At 50.3% G+C, this 26,512-nt stretch overlaps 2 protein-coding genes across 9 annotated transcripts in view; one reads left to right on the forward strand and one right to left on the reverse strand.

Moving 5' to 3' along the window:
- Positions 1-22,604, forward strand: part of IFT140 (intraflagellar transport 140) — a 213,456-nt gene extending 190,852 nt beyond the window's left edge. For all 6 annotated transcript variants that reach the window (XM_075898985.1, XM_075898987.1, XM_075898988.1 and 3 more), the window contains 12 exons: positions 3,662-3,839; positions 12,923-13,113; positions 14,799-14,894; positions 15,372-15,504; positions 15,590-15,733; positions 16,124-16,252; positions 18,077-18,259; positions 18,698-18,904; positions 19,311-19,523; positions 19,606-19,772; positions 20,497-20,638; positions 22,131-22,604. In XM_075898985.1, the coding sequence (XP_075755100.1) occupies positions 3,662-3,839; positions 12,923-13,113; positions 14,799-14,894; positions 15,372-15,504; positions 15,590-15,733; positions 16,124-16,252; positions 18,077-18,259; positions 18,698-18,904; positions 19,311-19,523; positions 19,606-19,772; positions 20,497-20,638; positions 22,131-22,334 (1,987 nt within the window). In that variant the 3' untranslated portion in view covers positions 22,335-22,604. The remainder of the gene's footprint in view (positions 1-3,661; positions 3,840-12,922; positions 13,114-14,798; positions 14,895-15,371; positions 15,505-15,589; positions 15,734-16,123; positions 16,253-18,076; positions 18,260-18,697; positions 18,905-19,310; positions 19,524-19,605; positions 19,773-20,496; positions 20,639-22,130) is intronic.
- Positions 22,555-26,512, reverse strand: part of TELO2 (telomere maintenance 2) — a 39,682-nt gene continuing 35,724 nt past the window's right edge. For all 3 annotated transcript variants that reach the window (XM_075898997.1, XM_075898995.1, XM_075898996.1), the window contains exon 21: positions 22,555-24,414. In XM_075898997.1, coding sequence (XP_075755112.1) covers positions 24,326-24,414 — 89 coding nt within the window. In that variant the 3' untranslated portion in view covers positions 22,555-24,325. The remainder of the gene's footprint in view (positions 24,415-26,512) is intronic.

The raw sequence follows: 26,512 nt of genomic DNA on the forward strand, positions 1-26,512 counted from the left end.
AACAGATCAAGTGCTTCACTCGGGCAAAGATTCATGCATGACTCTCAGGACCTTAGGCATGTATACGCCCCCATACCGACGAAGAAGATACATGCCTTATCAGAGACAAAGGCCCTTCTTGTACACAGCACCGCAACCACAACAATATGAACACCAGTGGCCCAGACAACAGCCTCAGAGACGACCACTAAAATCCACCAGCCCAACAAACCAACCGACAACTAATCAGCAAGTTTGACGCGTGGATCGAGGGATTGCAAACCATTCAAATATCACCTGCTCCAAATGCCAATACTGCGCTTTTCCACCACTGCTTAAGGCCCTTTCAACAACATTGGGCGGCAATAACAACAGACCAATGGGTCATGCAGCTAATAACATTAGGCTATATAATCCCTTTTACGTATCTCCCCCCAACCACCCCTCCCCTCCCGTCCCTCTTCAGGGACCCATCTCACGAACTCCTCTTCAAACAGGAGGTAACTCACTCGATATTGGAGCAGTAGAGAGGGTACCAAAACCCTTTGAAGGGAGAGGGTTCTACTCCGACTATTTTCTAACACAGAAAAAATCTGGGGGTTGGAGGCCCATACTAGACCTTCGCCATCTCAACCAATGCCTACGCAAGCAACGTTTCAAGATGGTGACCGTAACAACCATCATACCAGCACTTGAGCAACAAGACTGGTTTGCTTCCCTTGATTTACAGGACGCCTATTTACATGTGACAGTTCATCTGGCCCACAGGCGATACCTTCGGCCTTTCGTCAGCCTCCAGAGTTTTTTCCAAAACACTGGCGGTGGTAGTGGCCTTCCTACGTCGACTAGGGATCATCATTTTTCCCTATCTGGACGACTGCCTCCTCAGAACTCATTCGTTCGATGAAGTGTTAAGTGCTGTCAACTCAACAAGAACTCTCTTCGACACCTTGGGCCTTATCATCAATGCCCTGAAGTCATCCCTCATACCACATCAATCCATAGAGTTTATAGGTGCTTGTCTCGACTCTGTTACGGCACATGCCTACCTACCCAGCTCCAGATTTCACACTATCCAGGATCTTGTACAGATTCTTACTACCAGTCCCACAGTTTCCATACTTACCTGCCTACAGCTTATGGGACACATGGCAGTGACAACATATGTCGTAGCAAACGCATGACTACATTTCCAATGCCTTCAGCACTGGATATCTACAATATACGCACCTCACAGACACGACGTACACAGAATGGTTACCATACCAAGCACAGTCAAGCAATCCCTGAAGTAGTGGACCATTCCCCACAACATGTGGGCAGGTATACCGTTCCACCGACCCCAGCCAACCATCCAGATTACAACGGATGCATCCCTACTCATCTGGAGGGCCCATATGCAGGACAAACAAGTTCAAGGTTGTTGGTCAGCCCAAGAATCTCTCTACTACATAAATCTACTTGAAATACGAGCTGTATACAATGCCTGCAACCACTTTCTTCCCTGGATCCACGACCAGGGAGTGCGAATACTCACAGACAACAGAACAACAGTCTATTACATAAACAGGCAGGGAGGAGCCCAGTCCCGTTCCCTGTGCAAGGAAGTTGTACGCTTGTGGAACTGGTGTAACCGACACAGTGTGTTACTGATGGCGGCATATCTCCCTGGAGAAGATAACACTACAGCGGACACGCTCAGCAGGCACTTTGCCCAACAGCACGAATGGGAACTACACCCTGAGGTTCTACAGAGTATATTCTCCTGCTGGGGTCAACCAGCGGTAGACCTCTTTGCCACACTATAATGAAGTGCGTTCATTATTGCTCCAGAGCGGGCATCAAAGGGGGATGCTTTCCTATACAACTGGAGTCAACAGCTTCTATACGCATTCCCTCCCATTCCCCTAATTCCCAAGGTCCTAGAGAAGGTGGCTATGGACAGAGCAAGACTAATTCTAATAGCACCATTCTGGCCGCACCAGACTTGGTTCCCTTACCTGTTCCGCATGTCTCCTCATCCTCTGTACCATCTTCCCAGTCGCCTCGATCTACTGACACAGGATCACAGGCAACTGCTTCATCCACAACCGGATCACCTCGCTCTGTCCGCGTGGCTCGTAACTGGTTCCAATGAAAAGAAATGAGCTATTCCAAAGCTGTTAAACATATTCTCTTACAAAGTAGAAAAGCTTCAACTCATAATACTTACCTTCAGAAATGGAGAAGGTTCCATGAATGGTGCTCACACACGGACCTGGACCCTAATGAAACACCCTTATATATCCATTTTGGAATATATTTTGCACCTCAAAAACCTCGGACTCTCTTTGTCATCTCTCAAAGTACATTTGGCAGCTATCACAGCTTTCCACCAGCCAATTGATGGCTATACGGTCTTCTCACATCCCACTATGAGAAGATTAATCAAAGGGCTGACCAACCTCTTTCCTGAGCACAAGCAACCTCCAGACCCGTGGAAACTAGAATTGGTCCTAGACACTCTGATGCAATCACCGTTCGAACATTTGGGCACATGTGACTTCAGCACCCTCACCATGAAGGTGGTGTTCCTCTTAGCAATCACCTCAGCACGCAGGGTAGGAGAACTGGCAGCCCTTTCGGCTTCACCTCCCTATACCATTTTTACAGAATAGGGAGTCATCCTATGACCCCAGCCATCGTTTTTACCCAAGATTAATTCCAGTTTCCATGTAAACGAACCCATTATCCTGCCCATGTTTTATCCAAAACCACACTCCTCCAAACGTCACGCAAGACTTCACTCCCTCGACATCCACAGGGCTTTGGCATTTTATATCGAGAGACCTTGCAATCTGTGCAAGTCCCAACACCTGCTAATCTCTCTAGCTGACCGCTCCAAAGGTCTCCCACTTTCAGCACAGCGAATATCAAAAATAATAGTATTCTGTACTGTAAGATGCTATGAATTAAGAAACATCGTGTTGCCACATACCATTAGAGCCCACTCTACCAGAGCAGTGGCGTCCTCAACAGCCTTTCTCAAAGGAGTTTCCATCAAGGATATTTGCCGAGTGGTCTTACCTTTGCAAACCATTACGTGCTACCAAAGATCATCATGTCTGACATGGCAGTAGCCACTGCAGTCCTTTCTTCAGTGGCAATGCACCAGCTCTGCACACACTGCCTTATTCTGGCTACTGCCGTGGAATCACCCACAGTGGAGCACCCATGGGGACACTGCCCAAAGAAAAAGAAGTTACTCACCTTGTGCAGTAACGATGGTTCTACAACATGTGTGTCCCCGTGAGTGCTCCACGACCCGCCCTCCTCCCCTCTTCGGAGTCTGTGATTGTGTCTTTCAGGCCTCGACAATCAGGAGGAACTGGCGGGAGCGAAAAGCTGCAAGATGGCTGCCGCTCATGCGCGGTCCGGCAGACAACGGCTAAAAGATCTCCGATCTGTGGTGCCGGGATGAGCCTGACACCCACAGTGGAGCACCCACGAGGACATGCACCTCGAAGAACCATCGTTACTGCACAAGGTGAGTAACTTCTTCTTCCCCCTCACTGCCACTTTCAAATTCTCTGCCTGACTCACTCTGGAGAAAGCTTTTCCCCAGCCAGTCCCACATCTGTTTCTGTCGCTCGGGGAGGTTCTTCATGCTAACAAATCCCCTTTGCCTTTTTGTTTCTTGTAGTGAGACAGTCTGGGAGAATATGGCCCGTATGTGTGTGAAGACGCAGAGGCTGGATGTTGCTAAAGTTTGCCTTGGAAACATGGGTCATGCAAGAGGAGCTAAGGCAGTAAGGGAGGCGGAACAAGAACCAGAGGTGGAAGCCAGAGTAGCCATGTTGGCGATTCAGCTGGGCATGCTGGTAGGACTTCTTGTGGTATCTGGCCTATTTTCTAGTAATAAGCAAAGTCCAGACTCAGCAGTCTGAGTAAGATGCGCACGCATCCTCGCGCGTGAAGGCGGTGTGACTAAGGAACTTGGTGTAACACTGATGTATTTTTGCAAACTCTGGGAATGGTGCAAAAATCTTGGAGAAAAGTAAATTTTCAAAAACAATGAGATCTGTGGCACCTTAACGACTAATCTGTTTATTTGGGTGTCAGCTTTTGTGGGTAAAAACCACTTCATCAAATGAGCCCAGTTGCTGAATGTGTCATAGGGTTGCCAGGTGTCCGGTATTTTCACCTCCTGGCAGGGGAAAAAAATCAGAAAATACTGGACATTTTAGGTGTCCGGTATTTTCTGAATTTTTTTTACTAGACAGGAGGTAAAAATACCGGACTGTCCGGGTCACTACTGGACACCTGGCACCCTATCGGCGCATATATACCCCCACTGGCCCTACCTGCCCTCAGTTCCTCCTTACCACCCCGATGGTAGCTGGAGTGCTAAGACTGATAGTCCTTACCCCTAGTACTGTATATAGTTGTCTTATCTCTTGAGTGGTTTTTTCAATAGTTGTTTAGTAGTTTGTGTAAATAGTTTTGTAGATAAGGGGACCTCTTCCTGGCTGGGGAGGGGATACCAGGGCTGCAGGGATTCAAGCCCTGAGTGAAGTGCTTGAAACCTATGCCCTGTGGGGATCTGCATGACTCTTGCTTGAAGTGTCTCGGAGAGGCCCACCCGACAGAAAACTGTAACATTTGCAAGAGTTTCAAACCGAGGACTAAGCGTGAGAGAGACTCTAGACTCAAATTTATTTTCATGGAGTCCACCTTGCACCAGCCAGGCACCAGACCGCCTCTTTGAGGCACTGGTCACAGTCCCCAGCACTGAGGAGAGCTAAGGATGCCAGGGGAAGGTCCCCGGAGAGGCATGGCCACAAGGTGTGCTCTAAGGAGGGGCACTCAGCCTCAAAGGTGCTCCGGGATGTCCCGGTATCACCAAGGCAATGGCACAGCCCTTTGTGGGGAGAAAGTCCGGTACCGGCAGGGACTTTCAAGGAACTCCACCATCCGTCAACCCCGGAGACTTTCAATGCAGCACGGGAGCTCATTGAGCTAACCTCCCCGCAGGCTGAGGGCTCGGCACAGCAGGTGCCCAGACCTCCATCTCCAGCACGCACTGAAGGGCTTCCTAACATGCAGCCTCTGCAAGCAGCTCTGAGTCCATTTGAGCTGGCACCGAGGCTGGCATCAAGTCAGTGGGCGGCTCCAACACTGGTACCAATACCTGCCCGCACTGCTTTCTTTGTGACGGTACTGCCCGGAACATTGTACCAGCACCTGCGGTCAGAGCTTACTTGGAAAGACTGGAACGTACCGGCACCTCTGTATGCAAATGCCCAACAGTCAGCTGGGCCGCGTGTCTTAAAGGGGCGAGTGTCTTAAAAGGGCAATGCTGGCCCCACCCCGTTTTGTTTTGTTTTTTTCCTTTTGCTCAACAACTTTTCCCTTGGAGTACTGGCACCTTTTATTTATTTTATTTTATTTTATTTTTTTTTAACAAAAAAGCGCTGCCTGCACCGGTACCAGAAGCTGTGAGATGGCCAACACCCATGCTCCCGTGGACTGCATTGAGAGGCCTGCCCAGTGCCATTGATGCCTCCACGGGCACAGGTCCCAGTGCACGGGGGAAACCGGCAGCCATGGCTCACCACCAGCGGGAGCACACGTCAACGGCTCTACCGTGGTCAGCCTCTGATTATTCATCAGAATCAGAAGCTGAATCAGTATGCTCAGGGAGAAGATCTTCATATAGGTCGAGGTCCCGGCACCACTCCCGTTCTGAACACAGGTCCTGGCACTGGAGCCCTTTGGATACTCACACTTGGCCACCCCAGTGGCAGCCACATCTCAGTGGCCATTTTGGACCCCATGGGCCTACCATCAAGCCCAAGATCCACCTCCCACATTGTTGATGTTGGGGTCATCGCATCAGGAGAGGCCCCTTCAGTGACCCCTCTCCACAAGGCCCCCCATCCCCTGGTTGGAGGCGAGCCATTCAGGGGACAAAGATCTTACTAGACCTCCTGTCATAGGGGAGGGCCCTAGGCCCATGGTGCTTATGTCTGAGGCAGACCAGCTGGAACCTCCAGTGACCGTGGGGGGCGGTCGAGCTCATTCGTGAAGAATTCAAAGGAAGGGGTTTCTATTCCTGCTACTTCCTTATCCCCAAGGCAAAGGGGGGAATATGCCCTATTTTGGACCTAAGGGACCTGAACTCGTTTGTAAAGAAGACAAAGTTCAGGATGGTCACCCTAGCCTCTATTATTCCTTCCCTGCAGAAAGGAGACTGGTATTCTGCCCTTGACTTGAAGGGCGTATATTTTCATATTTCAGTGGTCCCCACCCACAGAAAGTTTCTCAGGTTTACAGTAGGTCAGGATCACTTCCAGTTTACGGTCCTATCATTTGGCCTTGCTACAGCCCTGAGGGTCTTTACCAAATGCATGGCCATGGTAGCAGCTGTCCTGAGGTCCAGGTCTTTCCTTACCTGGACGATTGGCTGATAAGAGGGTCATCCCGAGAGCAAGTATTAAGCCACATTGCACTGACCAGGAGGTTGTTCTCTTATCTAGGACTCCTCATAAATAAAGAGAAAGCTCCCGCTCGACCCCACACAAGTGTAATAGAGTTTGTGGGGGCTCGCCTGGACTCTACTGTCGACAGGGGTGTCTCTGCCCAGAGTAAGGTTCTTGACCATGAGTGCAGTGATCGCAGACCTCCAGTGGTCCCCTATAACCAGTGCAAGAACATGTATGAAACTGCTGGGTCAAATGGCGGCTTGCACCTATGTGGTGAGTTACGCCAGACTGAAACTCCGACCCCTGCAGAAGTGGTTGTTGAGTGTCTACAACCTGCCATGAACACCACTGGGTGTGGTGGTCACATTGCCATTCGCTAGACTGGTGGCAGCAGGAGGAGATAGGCTGTGCAGGGGTCCCGTTTGTCAAACAGAGCCCATCGGTGCAGCTGTTTATGGATGGGGGAGCCCATATGGGGACCCTCAGGACTCAAGGTATGTGGTCCCCCAGGAGAGTTCCTTTCACATAAAGGTCAAAGAGCTCAGGGCAGTCAGGTTGGTGCGCCAGGCCTTCCTTCTCCAACTGGAGAACAGAGTAGAGACGGTGCTGACAGACAACACCAATCTACTATATCATCTACCCATTCTCTGTGAGGTCTGCCTCACCTATTCGCATGATCCATTATGCTGAATACCAGGCTCTTAATTTTTCGCTTGTCATTCATTCTGCAGATATGCCCGAATAGCTGTAACTTCCATTGTATAACCTTCTGCAGTAAGTTCTCTTTTGGCTGTATCTTCCTATATAATTCCTCGTTGGTAACCTTCTGCATCCATCCTATTCTCAGTATCTTTCTATAACAACTCCTCTCGAATGCCAATATCCTTCTCTTCAAATCTTTCGTTATCACCCATGACTCACATCCATATAACATGCTGCTAAATACACACGTTTTCAAGACGCTCAGCTTCATTCCTAAGCTAATCCCTTTACTTTTCCAGATCTTATCTATCGCCTTCAAACTCGCTCTTGCTTTCACTGTTCTAGTCGCTATTTCCTTCTTACAGTCTAGATCATACGTCATGTTGCTCCCCAAATACGCAAACTTCTCTACATTCTCTAGTTTGGTCCCATCTACACTGATCTTCCTTCCTATTTCCTTATCTCCAAATACCATTGTTTTTGTTTTATCGATATTCATAATCAGTCCATACTGTTTCCCTTTATCATTTACCACCTGTACCATTCTCGGTAGCTTCTCTTCATCTTCCTCGATGATAACTATATCATCTGTGAACCTCAAGTCGTTAATTCTCATCCCGTGTACTGATATCCCTTCTACCTCTTCCTTGATCTTATCCATCGCTCTGTCTAGGTGCGTGATGAAGATACTTGGCAATATCTGATCTCCTTGTCTCGTACCTCTACTCGTTCTAAACCAACTTCCCAACTCTTCGCACGTTCTTACCGCTGCCTCCGCGTTATCACTGATATCCTTCAACAACCGTATCAGCCTGCTCTCCACTCCGTATGACTCTAAAATGGCCCAAGTCACTTTCTGATCTATACTGTCAAATGCCTTCTGAAAATCGATGAATCAATTGTAGATGTTCTTGTTCTTTTACTGTGTATTATATCAACAAACAACCAAACAGGGTGGAGCTCATTCCTCTCCCCTTTGCAAGAAAGCCCTAGAGAGTTGTGCATCACCCAGAATATCCACCTAGAAGCAACCTACCTTCCGGGGTCCAGCAATGTTCTGCTGGACAAGCTCAGTCGGTCTTCCAGGGGGATGTCTTCCAGAGGTGAGGTTAGCCCCGTCTGGACCTGTTTGCCACCTGAAGGAATGTCCAATGCCAGAGTTACTGATTATTCATGGGCCAGGGTCTTGGGACTCAAGGGGATGCATTACATATCCAGTGGCTCTGGGAGCAACTGTATGCATTTCCCCCCTTCCCACTAATTCATGAGGCCCTCATCAGGATCAGGCGATTCGGGGCAGCCGTCATCATGATGGTGCTGGCGTGGCCTTGCCAACACTGGTTCATCACACTGTTAGATTTGGTGGTGGAAGACCTGGTGATGCTGCCGTTAGTCCCAGACTTGATCACCCAGGATTTGGGAGAAGGGAGGCTGTGCCACATGAATCTGGCAGCCCTCCACCTAGCAGCATGGAACCTGTGTGGTTGACGGGGTTAGCTCACAGGAGGTTCAGAAGGTGCTGCTAGAGACTAGAAAACATTCTACCAGGGCGCTGTATGAAGCCAAGTGGAGGGGTTTTGCCTTGTGGACAGAGCAAAGGGGGGATAGACCCGATGAGTCCCACAATCCCCCTTATCTTGGGTTATCTACTACACCTTAGACACCAGGGCCTCGCTACATCCTCCCTGAAGGTGCATTTAGCAGCGATTGCAGCCTTTCACCCTGGGGAAGTCACAGGTCCATGTTCGCCAATACAATGGTAAAATGCTTCATGAAAGGGGTGGACAAGCGGTTTCCCTATATATGCCCCCCGGTGCCACCCTGGGATCTTAATCTAGTCCTGATGGGTCTCATGAAGGCACCCTTTGAGCCACTGGCCACCTGCTCTTTGAGACACCTGTCATGGAAGGTGGCATTTTTGATCGCGATCACCTCAGCAAGGAGGGTCTCAGACTGTGTCCCCATCTGGCTTTCCTCCCTAAGGTGGTCGCTGATTTTCATATGTCACAAGATACCTGCTTGCCAGTTTTCTTCCCAAAGCCTCATGCCTCACCTAAGGAACAGGCTCTGGATGTTAGAAGGGCTGTAGTGTTCTGTATAGAGAGGACGAGAGAGTTCAGTAAATCTCCACAACTCTATTTCAGTAGCCAAGAGGATTAAGGGCTCACCCGTTTCGGCCCAGTGCCTATCCTCCTAGAGTATCGCCTGCATTAAGGAGCGCTGTGACAGCGGGTAGACAGAGCGCTCTACAAGGGCACAGGCCATGTCCACAGTGTACCTAGCACAGGTGCCTATCCTTCACATATGTAGGGTGACCATGTGTTCCTCCATACGTCTCTCCTCTGAGCACTACACAGTTACTCAGCAGGCCAGGGCAGATGTGCCTGTTGCGAGGGCTGTGCTACAGTCAGTTGCAATGTAGGTAACGTTAGGCTCTGACCCCACCTCCTAGGGTACTGCTAGGGAGTCACCTAATTGGAATGGACATGAGCAAGCACTCAGAAAATCGTTACTTACCTCGTAACTGTTGTTCTTTGAGATGCTCGTGTCCATTCCAACTTCCACCCGTCGTATGACTCCAACAAGAAGGAACTGAGGAGGTGGAGGGCCAGCAGGGGTATATATGTGCCGATATACCGGTGCCACTCCAGGGGGCTCCCTGGCTGGCCCTACGGATACTGCTAAGGGAAAAAGCTCCAGAATCCATGCACACGGTGCATGCACACCTAACTCGAATGGACATGAACACCACATCTTGAAGAACAACAGTTCTGAGGTAAGTAACTGGGTTTTATATTTTAAAAACTCCAGCAAAATTGGGACCTAATGTGGCTTTAAGATTCATGTTGTCATGTGGACTAAAAACCATCCAGAGAACTGTAAAGTGAGGGTAATGATAAGCAGCCACATACTAGTACCAGGTTAGCTTATTTAATGTCTCCATTAATGATCGCTACAAGGACTAAAGTTTTAATAAAATTCACAGACGATACTAAATTGAGGGCCAGTCAGGGTGCAGAAATAATAAATGGTCCGAGAAGTTTAAAACATGGGTAGAAAATGAAAAGAAGAGATAGCTTAGAAAAAATACAAGCTAATTAGGGATGTAAATGGTTAATCGGTTAACCAGTTAACTGGTAAGCCTCACTCTTAACAGGTAAGGCTTCCCAGTTCTGGTTAACCAGTAGGAGTTAGAGTAGCCCCCCACCCGCCTTGGGCATGGGGCTGCTCCAGGGCTGGATTACCCAATGGGCAGACTAAGCATGTGCTTAGGGTATAGTATTGTTTTCATTTTGAATTACATATGGTGGGGGCACCATAATCTTTTCAGTGCTTAGGACCTCTAGAGGTCTTAATCTGGCCCTGGGCTGCTCCAGTGGGGTGGGCCTGGGCTGTCCCCCGTTGAGGTTAAACACGGGCTCCCCAGGAACGGGGCCGGCAGGGGATGCCAGGCCTGCTCCTGGGGAGGCTTTGCTGCAGGCTTTTATAAGCTTTATACTGCAGAGCCCACAGTGTGTAACCACTAGCAGTTATATGGTTACATTTTAAATGATGTTTTATACCCCTAACGTTAATATATCTAGGAGAAGCCACACTCAGCGGGGAGTAGAAAGCTGGAAAGCAGCATAGCTGATGGAGTCCAGCAACCACAAATTAAATACAAAATTGCAGTGGGACACAAGTAACAAAACCTGACATGATTTGGGGTGCGGTTTTTAGAGGCACCCCATTGTGGAGCTTTGATGTCATGGTCTGTCTAAACACCTGGGCTACGTCTAGACTGGCATGATTTTCCTCAAATGCTTTTAACGGAAAAGTTTTCCGTTAAAAGCATTGCGGAAAAGAGCGTCTAGATTGGCATGGACGCTTTTCCGCAAAAGCACTTTTTGTGGAAAAGCGCCCGTGCCAATCTAGACGCGCTTTTGCGCAAAAAAGCCCCGATCGCCATTTTCGTGATCGGGACTTTTTTGCGCGAAACAAATCTGAGCTGTCTACACTGGCCCTTTTGCGCAAAAGGACTTTTGCCCGAACGGGAGCAGCATAGTATTTCCGCAAGAAGCACTGATTTCTTACATGAGCTCGTCAGTATTCTTGAGGAAATTCAAGCGGCCAGTGTAGACAGCTGGCAAGTTTTTCCGCAAAAGCAGCTGATTTTGCAGAAAAACTTGCCAGTCTAGAGACAGTCCTGTAGTGCACCAGCACCTGGAGTATTGCTTCCAAATGTAAATATCTCATTACTCGAAAAATGTGAACGAATAGGAGGAAGTTCAGAGAAAAGCAACTCAGACTGTTAGGATCCTGAAATGGATTCATGTAGAAGAGGCAAGAACTAAATATATGTAGAATGTGCTGAACAGCAGAATGTGCTAATAACCTACAAATATTTGAAGGGTATGAAGACCAAATAAGGTGGAAGAGTTGATATGAAAGCATAGAACTAGGAAAATACAGACTGGATATTTGGAAAAAAGCTTCCTGACTGTGAGATTTATTAAGCTCTGTGGAAGGGGGGGGAAAGCCACTTTGTTGAACATTAGTCTGGGGGTGGGAAAACACTGGCAAATGTTCTTAGAGAAACAATCCTACATCAGCAAGGAGCGGGTCTAGAATAGGACCTAACAGGCCTCTGCCATCTCTAGGGTCTATTCTTCTCTGAAAATAAATGGGAATCAGTAGGGGCTCATCTAGACTACACTAGAGTGTCGAAAGAGGATATGCCAATTCTGTGGGAATTTGCAAATCTTTTTCTGATCTCACTTTTGTAAGCGGAGCTTTCGAAAGTGAAAGTAGTTTAGCTGTGGCTTTTATGGCGAATCCCCCCCCTTGTCGAAAAGCCGTGTAAACCTCATTTTTTGAGGAAGAGCAGCTTTTTGACCTGGGGGGAAGGGGATTCACCGAAAAAGCCGCATCTAAACTACTTTCACTTTTGAACGCTCTGCTTTCAAAAGTGAGATCAGAAGAGATGCAAATTCCCATGGAATTTACATATCCTGTTTCCACACTCTAGCATAGTCTAGATGAGCCCTAGGAGATAGAAGTTGTTCCTTCTGTCTTGCCACAATGTGTCCCCACCACTGTACACCGAGCTCTGCTGGAAAGCAATTGTGTGGGGCAGGAAAAGACTTGCCATAGTGGGAGTCCATCTCAAAGATTAAAAATAGCAGCTTTAAATGTTTTCTTTGCTTGTGACACCCTGGGCCAAACCCTAAGGCTCTCGCTCTACATGAAGTCCGTGGGATGATCCATTAGTAATGGTCTAAGACTGTCTTCTGCGGAGTGTCGGGGTTCTCCAAGTGCTGTGTCCTTGTTGGTGAGAAAACAGCTACACTTGGCAAAGCTGCCCCAAGTGCCTTACCTGGGCCAAATAGTCACCCTGGGCTATGCCAGCAAGTAGCCGCACTGTGAGCCATTTGATAACCTCCTGTATCAAATGGCTTAGTGTTGCTTCACAACCAGAATTTTATGACCGTTAGCTACTTATGTCTCTCCTGCTGCTGGTTAATATCACAGTAAATGCTGGGGTCTATGTGCTGTTCCTTAATTTCCTGTAAACATCCAGTTTCTCAGTCACAATGCTTTTATTCCAAGCAACATATATTTAGGAGGTTAAAATCCTTCTGTCTTAACCCTTTGCATTATGCAGTGCAATCCTTAGTCTGGAGTAACTAATTGCTCAGAAGTCCACTACCTACCATGCATTACTGCTTAGATTTAGTCCCTGCAATGTGCTTCTCAAAGCCCAGTAATTATTCACTGTTGTTTGTTGACTCTTGCAGGAAGATGCAGAGCGGCTGTATAAGAACTGCAAGCGCTATGACCTCCTGAACAAGTTCTACCAGGCTTCTGACCAGTGGCAAAAAGCCATGGAAGTAGCTGAGACGCATGACCGGGTTCACCTCCGCACCACATACTACAACTATGCCAAACACCTGGAGGCCACTGCAGAGCGCAGTCTGGCGCTCAGCTAGTAAGCAGCTTCCTAGACACGCTGAATCCAGAGCTTCAGCACACCCCTGGGGACAGCAGACGCCATTTGGGCAGGGATGTCTGAGGGGTGCTTGCTACTAATAGATAATCACTTTCTCCTTTTCTGCCCTCTTCCATCTGCCTATCTCAAAGCATTATTGAAACAAACCTGGCAATTGGAAAAGAGAAGCAGAGGGTCAGTTACTTGCCCAAGGTCACATGGAAAGTAGTGGAGTCATGAATAGAACTTGGATTTTCTGTCTCCCTGTTTTTTACCACGGTACTAGCCTTCCCCTTTGCACACTGTTGTACACATCAGCTCTGTTGTTAGAGAATTCTTGACCCACCTGAAACCTCGGGAATTAATTGTGGCTCACGTGTTGTGAACCTGATGCTTACATGGCTCCCAGAATTCTCTTCAGTGATTGCTAAGATGCTGGGAAAGTTGGCGGGGGAGTTGGGTTTTTTTAGAACATATTTAGTTTATGCATGACGCCCTTACGACGTCGGTCACTCTGGAGTAAAACAGGGTTTTGTGGGTGAGATGGGAGCAGAGGGCGGGAGTCAGTTAATGGAAAGAAGGAGAGGAGCGATTTGCAGATAGGTGGGTTAGTACAGTTAAAGGAGCAACCTTCCAACTGGGAGGTAGAGGGAGAAATTGCGCTGGAGATGAGCAGCAATATGAAGACTTGTGGCTGAGGTGAGGAGACAAGCTCTGTATTGAATACCCTCTGGCACAGCCTCCCACGCATTTCTGCTACAGCTGTGCTAGGTGTTTGTGGCCTTGGCCATAAGCACTTTATTGCCCTTCTGTAGCACTTCAGACTTCTGGCAGCTGGCTTGTTTTGAAGGCTTCAATGTGTATGTTAGCTCTTTGGCCCAAATAAACACTTTTTTCTGTACCCTTGTTAGCTCAATGATTTCCACACCTTGGTCTTATCAGAGCAGCACCTTGTCCTGTGTTTTTCCTTGGCGTATTGGCAGGACCGTACCAAATTCACAGTTCATTTTGGTCACTTTTACAGTCAGACGATTTTTTAAAATAGTACATTTCATGATTTCAGCTCTTTATATGTGCAGTGTTCTGGTGCTGTAATTGTAGGGGACCTGAGACAAAAAGGAATTGTGGGAGAGCATTGCAAGGAAGGCTGCAGTACTCCCTCTCTTCTGCACTGCTGCTTGTGACAGCGCTGCATTCAGAAGTGGGCAGCTGGAGAACAGCAGCTGCTAGCCGGGAGCCCAGCTCTGGTCAGCCACTAACAGCAGCGCAGAAGTAAGGATGGTATGGCCTTCAGAGATGGGTGCCCAGATAACAGCAGCTCCTTTCTGACGCCCCAGCTCTGACAGCAGAGCAAAAGTGCTACCCCCTGCAACTCCCTTTTGGGTCAGGACCCCGAATCTGAGAAATGCTGGTTTTGCCTGTGAAATCTGTATAGTGCAGCATAAAAGCACACAAAAGAGCAGCTTTCGCAGTCCAGGATGGATTTTTCACGGCTGTGAATTTGGCGGGGTGCTACCTGTTGGCACTTAGGGGTCAGCACTGTTCCTGCAGTTGATGAAAAGCACTCTATAAGGACAAAGAACTATGACTGGTATTAATTGTAGAGACTAAAGAACTAAAATAAAGCTGATTCATGTAGGAGTTGAGCACAGATAGCCATCTAATGTGCCCTTTCCCCCACACAGCTATGAGAGATCGGATACACATCGGTTTGAGGTGCCCAGGATGTTCTCTGAAGATTTACAAGCCTTGGAGACCTATGTCAACAAGATGAAGGATAAGTTAGTGCCTTGTTACATCCTTCCTTCCCTGAAGTGTGTGAAGGAGTGGGAGTTTCGGGTTTGAGATTGCTGGTTCAACTCTTTCCTGCCAAGTGTTCAGATTTTCCAGGTTACTTCAATAAAGAAACATGCGAGTAGGGAACATTTTTGCTAATTCATTGTACCCTGCAGTGCTGGAATTGTATTCATTTGCCTGCTTTGGTTATGAATCTGGTTCATTAGAAGGGACCGCATATACATGTTGAAGCGCTAGTGCTGCTGGTGCTGTGATGGAAAGAGCTGAGTAACACAGGCCAGAGACTTTCATCCAGTTTGCCCTGTACTGAGCGCCATGACTTGTTTGATTAAAGCGCATCTTCCAGAATAGCAACCAGTCTTGCTTTGAAGACTGCAAGAGACAGACAACCCACCCGTTCCCTGGGAGTGTGTGCCAATGATTAATCAGCAGCATCCTCATTTATTTGGTTTCTTTTCTAGGAGCTTGTGGAAGTGGTGGGCACAGTATCTGGAGAGCCAGTCAGATATGGAATCTGCACTCAGATACTATGAGTTAGCGCAGGATTATTTCTCCCTTGTTCGTATTTACTGCTTTCAGGGCAACATCCAGAAGGTAAGGAAGCCTGTTTCCTACTGCGCCCAGATCCATGTGCTTATGTTGAATCGAGTGTGACTGTGAAGTGTGGCTTTCTTTGCAGGCTGCTGAAATAGCCAACGAAACAGGAAACTGGGCAGCATCCTATCACCTGGCTCGCCAGTACGAGAGCCAGGATGAAATCAAGCAGGCCGTGCACTTCTACACTAGGGCCCAGGCATTTAACAACGCCATCCGCTTGTGTAAGGTACGAATGCCACGGGCTCACCACCAAGGGCACCTCTCGGGTCATGTACATCAGGCAATGCCTGGGAAAGGGGTCTCTAATGCAACATCACATACTGATGCCCCTTTTGAGCCCACGTATCCCCCCAACACCTCTCCTGAAATAAACAGATCCACAACACACAAAGCAGAAGTCCTGCCCCAAGAGGGCTGTGGCCCCACGAAAGGGAGGAGCAGCCAGTCCATGCAGTTCACTAGGCCTTTGCTGTTCCTTTAGCTTTGATATGGATGGTGGGCATGGGCGGCAGTATAAAACCACAGGGAGGTGGTTGCTGCACTATGGAGCCTGCTGTGTGGGACGTGAGTACAGAGAAGAGTGTTTGCGTAAAGCTGGCTCTTTACTTTTGAGTAGGAGAACAGTCTGGATGACCAGCTGATGAACCTGGCTCTGCTGAGTTCCCCAGAAGACATGATAGAGGCAGCCTGCTATTATGAAGAGAAGGGGGAACAAATGGACAGAGCAGTCATGTTGTACCACAAGGTAACTGATTCAGCAAAATATAAAGCTTTCAATGGAAACCCGTGGGTACCCAATGAGCTGCATCCATTCTGCCTGGTCACTGTCCTGATGAACAGCACCCCTTGCTAATCCCGTCCTGGGCCCCCTGGCCAGTGCCCATCACATAGACGTGTAGATGGAAAGGAATGTGAAGCGGCCAGCTAGGCCAGTTCCCTGTAATCAAGGCAGAACTGGACACATCATAACGAGCCCATCCCTGACTGACAGGTGTGCAGCCTCTTGTGAAACAGCTAGTGATGGAGCTTCCACAGCTTCCCTAGGCAGTTTAGCCCAGTGCTTAGCCTCTCGGACGGGTAGGTCCAACCCAGACCTCCCTGGCTGCAATTTAACCCCATTGCATCTTGCATCATTTTTGTGGCTGTGAATGTTCCAAATTGTCCACTTCTTTCCTGCCCTGTGGAGCCGAGATCTGGAGGCCGCCCTCCAGCTGAGGCGTCTCAGTGTGGAGAGCTCAAGAACGACTTCTACAATCTACGGGTACCTTTATGTTAATTAGGGAAAAGTGAGCGAGCAACCAGCAGTCAGTAGGGAAGGGCTGTGTCCCCACTGGCTGGGAGATGCTCGCTGCTCTGGCCTCTGGAGCTGCTGCTGTGGGAGAAGAGCCCCTCCCCTAGCCAGGCAGCTCCGTGTGCAGAGCTCTGAGCCCCTGGCTGGGCAGGGCTCATTCAGCAGCTGCAGGGCCGCGCCCCACGCATCTTAGGGGAAACCTTGGTGGGGGGCCATGGGGGGTTGGTGCATCAAATAATCCTGCTAAGAGTCATCTAGACTAGGCGTGGGAGGAGGTGAGCGTTCTGGCTGGGGATGCATGCTCCGGGGAGCGGGGGGACTGGAGAGCTGGGCATGGGAGGGTTTTGGAGGCACTGGCTCAGCTCAGGAGGCTCCCCAGAAGTGGAGATATGTCCCTGCTGCTCCTTCGTGGAGGCATGGCTGGGTGACTGTGCACAGCCTTTGCCCACAGGCACTGCTCCTGCAGCTCCCATTGGCCATGGATCCTGGCCAATGGGAGCGGCAGAGCCAGTGCTCCAGGCAAGGCGGGGATACTGCACAGAGATCCCGTGACTGTTCTTCTGCTTGGGAGCAGCAGACACATGTCCCTGCTTCAGGGGAGCCACACAGAGCCAGATAGGGAAGCCTGCCAGCCCCAAACCAACTGGACTCTCTACCTAACATTTCAAGCTCAGAAGTTTTGCTTTATAGAGATTTGTGGCTGATGACGTGCCGGGTGAAACCGCTGTTACCGCACTTAACTCTTCTTTGGACTTGTGCCTTCCTGCCACATTTTTCCAATGCCACTAAATCAGCCCACTTTTCCTACAAATAGTCGGACTCCCAGCACTGCCAATCAGTGCTTTTTATTTATCAGTTAATAAGGGTTGCTACTCAGCTGTGCAGTTTTCTTTCCTCTATGCCTGCCAGAGCTGCGAAGACAAGTTCTGCACAGAGCTGTACTAGAGGCAGAATAGAGAGAAACCTGTCAGTCTCTGACCTGCTAGTGAGTCCCCACTTCCTGCATTTGTGCTCCAGTAGCACTGCAGCAGAATGGCAGGCATGTAAGGTTGCGGTACCTGGGAAGGGCTTAGTACGTGCACGTCGGCTTAGGTCCACTGGCCTTCGTAACCAATGGACACTTCATACAGAGAAGGATGGAGGCTTAGCAGCTGCTGATTCTGCCAGGTCTCTGCTGCAGAAACCTGATGACTCTTTCCTAATAGCTTCTTGCCTGGGACCCTACATAGAGCCTGTACAGGAGAGGGAAAATCTTAAGGGCTGTTCCTGGTTTTGCAGGCAGGACACTTTTCCAAAGCACTAGAACTGGCTTTTGCCACACAGCAATTTGGGGCCCTGCAGCTGATTGCCGAGGACCTGGATGAGAAGTCAGACCCGGCCCTGCTGGCACGCTGCTCTGACTTCTTCATGGAACACGCCCAGCACGAGAAGGCCGTGGAATTGCTGCTAGCAGCCAAAAAGGTAAAGCCTTTGCCTTGTTCCTGAGAATTCAGCAGCATGGGACCGTAGCAGTGCCGAGCTCAGAGGGAGCTGGGTTGCACCCTGTACCCTCACCACACTGCAGCGAAGCCCCAGCTGCAGAATTCTTATCTGGATTTTGAATTCCTCAGAATTCCTGGATGCAGGTTTTGGCCCAGCCCTGTCTGGAGCCACATTCAGGGTTAGTCCCCTCAAAGCTCAGGATCTTCAACTGCGGGGCTTGGCTCAGGGCCAGCGTGGGAGTTAAGATTCTGCAGCACAGCTGGGCTGAGTCCTGTCACTTGGTTCAGCTGCACCATTCACACGGTTGGACAAAAGCTCAAAAGTTGTAGCATGCGTAGAGACTCCGCTCCTAGCAAGCTACGTGTGGCTGGGGTCCTTCAGGCAGCAGCACTCCATGGTTCTCTCCTCCTTCACCAGTACCACGAAGCCCTGCAGCATTGCCTGAACCAGAACCTAACCATCACAGAGGAGATGGCTGAGAAGATGACTGTCTCCAAGGACTCAGAGGTGCTCTCCGAAGAGGCTAGAAAAGAGCTGCTGGAACAGATTGCCGACTGCTGCATGCGGCAAGGCAACTACCACATGGCAACCAAAAAATACACTCAAGCAGGAAACAAGCTGAAGGTGAGTCTACACAGGTGGGGCGAAGCTGCAGTATTAACATCTGAACCCCTTGGAGCCCCAAAGCAAGTGCAAAGGCGATGCCGTGAGTTGGTTTAAGGCAAAAATACTCTTGCTAAATATTTGCTGCTGTTTCTCCCCTCCCCCAAGTTGCCTGGGATCCCTCTTCCACAGGGTTTGCTGTCAGCATGGGAGCTCCCTACTTTCCCTCCCAGGTCAGGACAGAAGTGCTCAGATGACTGGCTTCAGCCCGTGGATTCTGCTGTGGGAGTGTTTCGGCAGCAGCAGTGGAATTGTGCCTTAGTTTGCAGACAGGGGATCCAGGATTGCCTACCCAGCACTGCCTCGTTGCTTGCTTCCTCATGTTTCTGTGTTGCTAACAGTAATACTTCTTCCCACCTGTCTGCAGGCAATGAGAGCATTGTTGAAGTCTGGAGACACTGAGAAAATAGTGTTCTTTGCTGGTGTCTCCAGACAGAGGGAGATTTATATCATGGCAGCCAACTACCTACAGTCACTGGACTGGCGAAAGGACCCAGAGATTATGAAGAACATCATTAGCTTCTATACCAAAGGAAAGGCCCTCGACCTCTTAGCTGGCTTTTATGATGCCTGTGCTCAGGTATGTCCTGTCCATTCTTCGAGGAGTTGGGTTGGTGAACGCTGGCAACAGGACACAAATCTTATTTGTCTTTTTTCAATAGGTGGAGATCGACGAGTACCAGAACTATGAAAAAGCACAGGGAGCCCTGACTGAGGCATACAAGTGCCTGTCAAAGGCAAAGATGAGAAGCCCAGTAGAGCAGGAGAGCAAACTGGCACTTTTACAAAGCAAGATGGCTTTGGTCAAGCGATTCATCCAGGCTCGCAGGTGATTTGCAGTGCTCAGAGCACACAGAATGGATGTGGATACACCATGGCTGTGTCTATACTGCATCCCTTTTCCAGAAAAGGGATGCCAATTAGACATATCGCAATTGCAAATGAAGCGGGGATTTAAATCTCCCCCACTTCATTAGCATAAAAATGGCTGCCGCTTTTTTCCAGCTCGGAGCTTTGCTGGAAAAAAGTGCCAGTCTAGACGCGGATCTTTCGGAAAATAAAGCCTTTTCCGAAAGATCCCTTATCCCTTTAGGAAAAGGCTTTATTTTCCAAAAGATCCGCGTCTAGACTGGCGCTTTTTTCTGGCAAAGCTCCGAGCTGGAAAAAAGCGGCAGCCATTTTTATGCTAATGAAGCAGGGGAGATTTAAATCCCCGCTTCATTTGCAATTGCGATATGTCAAATTTGCATCCCTTTTCCGGAAAAGGGATGCAGTCTAGACACAGCCTGTAGCTGAGGGAAGCAGCAGCACTGTCCTATGCAGGCAACACTTCTGAAAGCACCTTAACTTTTGAGTAAAAGGTGAAGGTAGCCTTGAGATGAGTGCCCTATCCCTATCCCCTACTTGGAGCTGAGATACTATGAGGGTGGCCATCTTACAGAAGGGAGGCTTTGGGGTCTCCAAGTGGTTCAGCTAACAGCCAGATGCAGTAAAGGAGAATGCGCCTCCCTCCTGCATGAGCCGTTGACACTTTCAACCTGTTCTCTCACTAGAGTTTACTCTGAGGACCCTAACGAAGGAATCAAGCAGTGTGAGCTTCTCCTAGACGAGCCAGACCTTGATAATACCATCCGCTTAGGCGATGTCTTGGGTTTTCTGGTTGAACATTACTTACGGGTGGAGGAATTCCACATGGTAAGTTGGTCTTTGCGCATCATCCATGGTCGTGGTGCTGTTCAATACGTAAAGACAAAGGAGCCCTAAGGAGCTTAGTCTAAATGTTTGCATCCCTAGGGGTGGCTGCTCTCAGCCTTTCACAGGTGTAGATGTGCCATAGCAGAGCTCCCCGGGAGTGTTTCTGTTGGCCTTTGCCCTGTAAGAGAGCTGCGGTATCACTGCCAAACACTGTGTGGGGCTTTCAGCTTTGATCCTAGTGTAGGGAACTGCACAAGGAGCAAGCCAGAATCCAGTTTTAATCTGTGGTGGGAGAGTTTTTCTTTATAGGACTTGTAGAGAAAGTCACAGAGGTGACTCCTGGGGTAAGCATACTCATTGCCATTAATAGAGGGAGCAGCAGCAGGTCATTTCTCTGCAGTTGCTTGGTGCCTCTGGCAGCCACCGGGCCGGCCCAGAAAAAATGGGAATTCATTAACTTGTAGCTAGCGGGAGTGCTGAGACACTTGGGCAGAGCAGGACGTGCCCAACAGCACAATGCTGAATGGCTCAGGGTTACAGGCCTTGGACAGCAAGAAACCTGCTGGTCTGGACCTGCCCGGTGCAGTGCATGGTGCTCTCCTGCTCTGTGCTGGCTTCACGAGGGCTGCATGGACAGTTTCTCAGCTCCCGGCTGACAGAGGAATCACGGCTGGGCTGGTCTGTTCACACCCGGCATGGCCACGGTCAGAAGACAGGACGCCAGTGTGGCTGTTACGTTCTTAGCTGGGGAATGATGGTTTGCCAGGGCGGACCACGTTGCTGAGCCTAGCCCAGCGCTGACTGACAAAGTGGGTTTTTGCCCATGGAAGCATATGCTCAACCAAATCTGTTAGTCTTTAAGGTGCCACAGGACTCCTCATTGTGCTAGTCTCAGCTCACAGGCCTCCTAACAAGGTGACCATTTCAGTGTGATGCCTGAAATGTGACAGCAACACCTTGGCTGTGTCTAGGGTCTACACTGGCCGCTTGAATTTCCACAAAAGCACTGACCATCTCTTGTAAGATTGTGAGTGTTCTTGCGGAAATACTGTGCTGCTCCCGTTCGGGCAAAAGTCCTTTTGTGCAAAAGGGCCAGTGTAGACAGCTCAGATTTGTTTTCCGCAAAAAAGCCCCGATCACAAAAATGGCGATCGGGGCTTTTTTGCAGAAAAGCGCGTCTAGATTGACACAGATGCTTTTCCACAAAAACTGCTTTTGCACAAACGCGTCCCTGCCAAGCTAGACGCTCTGTTCCAAAAAAGCTTTTAACAGAAAACTTTTCCGTTAAAAGCATTTCCGGAAAATCCTGCCAGGCCAGACGCAGCCCCGCTGTGCTAATACCACTATTGGGCAAGCGGCGGGTAGGTGAGGTGCAGTTGTGAGCAAGCCCCGCCCTGGCCAGGCTGGAGGGCCAAGCGTCACAGTTCTGCTGTGCTGTGTGACTAACAAGAACCCATTCCATGTCTGACAAGAGCGCGTCTCTTGCCCTCAGGCCTATAGATACTTGGAGGAGATGCGGAAAAGAATTCCATGTGTAAACCTGACCTACTACGTCAATCAAGGGACCATTGAAGCAGTGCACAGAGGGCTGGGCATCCCCTTGAACCGGAACCCTGGCCCAGAACGCATTCGCCACAACAGTATGGAAGACAAGGAGGTGGAGGAGGACGTGGCTGATGAAGTGGATGGTCCTTGAGGGCTTTCTGCATAAGCTGGCACCATTCATGGGAGGCTGTGAGGAAGTCTTGCCATTGCTACAGTAGCCAGCTGCTGGTCTAGTCTTGTGTAGAGCTCAGTCAGACACGGCTGCAGTGCACTGCCTGATGCTGCAGCCTGCACGGTTCACACCATCTGCTGGAGCACCAGTTCCGAGCAGGACAGGATGAGTACCAGACCACGGCTCTGACTCTGTAATGTCCAGGGTTACATTATTTTTAATATTTCAATAAATTAAGGAAAAAAGGAATGTCTGAGTGTCAGTAAGGCAGCAGATATACCTGATGCCATAAGCACAGGAGCAGCAGCACCGTGAATGCTGAATTGAGCCCATCTATGTCTAAGGGAAGCAGTGTGGTTAAGACATTTTGCACTGATATGCCAGGGCCCCAGGTCTAGTCAAGGACAAGCTGTCAAAACTCAAGAGCACAAGGGCTTTGCAACCATTTTCTGAGACATTGGGGCCAGCAGCATGAGTGACTGTGCCTTGTCAGCAGTCAAATCGTGTCCTGCGGACGGCTAACTCGGCCCTGATCACCCAGCCTGCTAGATCTTGTTTCATTTAGCAAAGTCTCCCCCGCCGCAGTGCTTGCAATCATGAAAGAAAATTTTGCCACCGCCCAGGCTGGCGTTTGAAGCCAGTCACTGCAACCAAACCCTGGCTTAAAAGAGGATAATGTTCAAGACCTTGGCTTGATTTTACCTGGGAAAAAATCTTCCTCGTGAAGTGTCAGACCCATTTGTACCAGGCTTTGTTCTAAAAGGAGGCGGTGAATTCCCTGCCTGTGGAGTGGTGTGAGCGTTGCTACGCAGCACGACGCGGGGCTAACAGCATCAGACTCTCCCCCCGACAGCTCCTGAGCTAGAGCCCAGGCTGTGCTTCTGGCAGCCGTGTCATGCTGGTGGGCGAGAGCTCACCTGGCAACACCATAAAACCGGTTTGGCACTTAACTGTGGGGCTATGTCTACACTGGCGGGGTCTTGCATAAGAACTCAGTGCGCAAGGGTTTTTCTGCAAGAACTCTTGCACAAGGTAACGTCCACACAGCCGCGTGCTTTTGCGCAAGAGCATCCGTGGCAGTGTGGATGCTCTCTGGTGCAAAAAAGCTCGGATGGCCATTTTAGCCATAGGGCTTTCTTGTGCAAGAAACCCCTGCCGGGCGTCCACACTGCCCTCTTGCACAAGAGAGCTTTACACAGTCTTGCACAAGAAGCCCTCTCCTACCATGCTTTACTGTAAATCTTGCACAAGAGCAGGCGGGCAGCTGTTCTTGCACAAGAACCCACCCGTGTAGACATAGCCTGTCACTTGGGCCTTTTGTGGCCATGCTGCTGTTATCCCCAGAAGAGAAACAAGGTTTCCAGCAGCCACCTCGCCCCTTCCACGCTGCCGGTGCTGAAGGGGAGGGTCAGAGAGTGAAGTGTCACACTTACGGAGCGGGTTGGAACAGCATTCAGGCGTAACTCAGTGCAGTCCCCTGGTAAGAACAGGACATCCCAGCACCAGGTTTGCTGCCAGACTGCAGCTCGTGCAGGGCTCAGGGGCCTGGGCGTGCCCAGCTTCCCACCACATTCAGCCTATTCCCACTTGCTGAAAAGGGCCCTTGTAACGAGCACCACTCCCGGCGCCAGGAGCCCCATGCCAGCTGCTTCCCTACAGGGGCCCCATCTCCTCCTGTTTTCCTGGAGAGGCTCTGATGGGAGGCCTTGGTGATATTTGTAGCTGAACACACATCTGCCAAGGCTACGAAGAGCTGGGCCAGAGCGTACAGGAGAGGGGGAGGTGTAGAGGACAACAGCACTAGGCCACGTCCCCCGCATGGTACCGGATCGCCCCCATTAGAGGTAAGAGGCAGGTTGGCTCCCTGGCTTTTGCTCCTTACCCCTCTCTCCCGGCGCCAGCCCTGGCATTAGTGACCATGCAGCTGGCATGCAAGGCAGAGGGCAGCTCTTTTCTATTCCCCCACCACATCAGAGTTTCTTTAACAGGTTCTCCATTAGCAGCAGATTGTGGCAGGCCAGCCTCCTGCAGTCCCCATCCGGGTCCTTCTCAGCTACATCTGCAAAAGAGGACGATGCCGTTAGCTGACAGTGGGAGGAAGACACAGATGCTTTTTACAGTGGTTTCCTGACCTGCTGAAATCCAGGAACTGTGACAGGAAACTAAGCCGCTGGGCGAGCATGCAGCCCTTCTGGCACTGCCCAGAGCTAGGCCCAGCAGAGACGCACCGCTTGGCAAACATCTATGCTCGGCTTGCTTAGATCAAGCACAGATGTCAGCCCGCATTGCTTGCTCTCGCAGAGATTCTACCTAGTGCTTTCACGCTAGTGCTTCGAATGTTAGTTCCAACACGACTGCCATGGGGGTAGGGACGGAAGGGACTTGGGAACCTGACAGCAGGGAAAGGGTCAGGTTTTAAGGCAGCTTCTAAATCTTGTGTGCGCATATATATTAGCACAGTCACCAACAGATCCCACCATCACATGCACAAATGGGTGTAGTGGAGACTAGAAGTAGCCCGAGTATTGTGTTGGACAAGTCCGAGCCATCAGAAAGCACCGTGAGCTGTGCGCACCACGGCACTCGCCAATTGGCCGAACGAGGAGCAATGGTCTCAAGCTGTCATGGGGGAGGTCAAGGTTGGCTAGACGGTAGGACCGTGGTGCAGCACTGGTACTAGGGAGGTGGTAGAATTGCCATCCCTAGAGGGTTCTAAAGTCCTGGCTAGGATGGTTTAAGCTTTGGGCAGGGGCTGGACTTGATGAGCTCCAGCCCTAGGATTCTATGAACACCATGAAACGGTTCTTTCAGAAGCCTGTAATGGGCTCAAAGTAAAAACTCAGGATGTTGGAGCAGGAGGGACCCTGGAAGAGCAGAGAGCCTGTGTGAGGATATCCTGTACGCACAAGCAGTGTGCTCAGAGTCCAGGACTGGCGGCCTAAGCACATGACTCACACGGATGGAGAAGGGTTATTTATAAACTCAGGGAGAGCTTCAGGCTGGGGTTTCCCAACTCTCTGTGGGGGAAGCAGCCAGAGGAGTGTACAGCCCCGGTGCTCTGAAGCTGGAGATGCCAGAGCATGGAGCTTGAGCTAACTATGCTGCAAGCGGGTAGGGCCACAGCCAGGAGCACGATGCAGCTCACTGAAGTCCTGACATGAGAAGACAAACGTGCCCTGCAAACTGCTCCAGGCCTCAGGTGGGTGAAGGGGATTCCCTCCCAGGCCTCTGCAGCTGAGCCAAAGAAGGGCTCGTATCTGTCCGAGATGATGCTGAAACTGAAGTTTAAGGCCAGGCACAGCACCCAAGGGAGTGGCCCATTAAGTGCTGCTTAGAACGTTCGCTCTGCAGCGGGCGCTTTTCAGAAGTCTGCGCCTCCTCCAGCCCAGGGCGGCCCCTCCCTTTCAGGGCGGCCAGCAAGGCAGCATTTGCAAACAGGTGCTCCCCGGCAGAGGGCAGGAGAATTCTGCAGTACCCGACGGAGCCACTGGCTGCACATGCCAGTTCTCTCTGGGATGGAATCTGAATGGGAGGGGCTGTGCAGACTTGGGTGCTCAATCTGCTGCTGCTACTATGCTCTTTGATCCTGCCCTCGTCACCGTGCTGTCTGCAGCGCCACCAACACGCTAGCTTCCTAGCACCGCACGAGACAGCCCCGCAATTGGCTGCAGACATGAAACGGAGAGGCTACTATCCCCGTCCTGCCAAGAAAGGCTACAGCACCCAGACCACGATGCTCCCTGTACTGAGCCTCGGACAGGCCTTTACAACATCCTGGAAAGACCCCTCGGGAGGGAGGCAGATTCCTGAGCACGCACCATGTCACATGGCCCAGGTGGCTTCTCTCTCCCTTTAAGGGCACAGAGCTATAGAACCCGCAGGGATCAGAGACCGGCTGTGTCGGTGTCACTTCCTGCCCAGCCCCCATGGGAAGCCAGGTTTTGAAACGTCAGGATGGTGAAGGAAACCAGAGAGGGCCGAAGAACAGCGAGGGCGGGATTAGCACAGAAACCGTCCAAACCTGGCCCAAGGCCGCGAGCGCACAGGCCCACTGCCTCGCGCAAGTTTCCAGCATGGCCCCTCCCAGGCCATGCAGCCCCCGCGCTCCGACAGGCGCTCGCTTCCGTCAACCCCAGGTCTGCTCCGTAGCCCTCAGA

The sequence above is a fragment of the Pelodiscus sinensis genome, chromosome 16 (assembly GCF_049634645.1).
Source record: "Pelodiscus sinensis isolate JC-2024 chromosome 16, ASM4963464v1, whole genome shotgun sequence".
NCBI classification, from domain to species: domain Eukaryota; kingdom Metazoa; phylum Chordata; order Testudines; family Trionychidae; genus Pelodiscus; species Pelodiscus sinensis.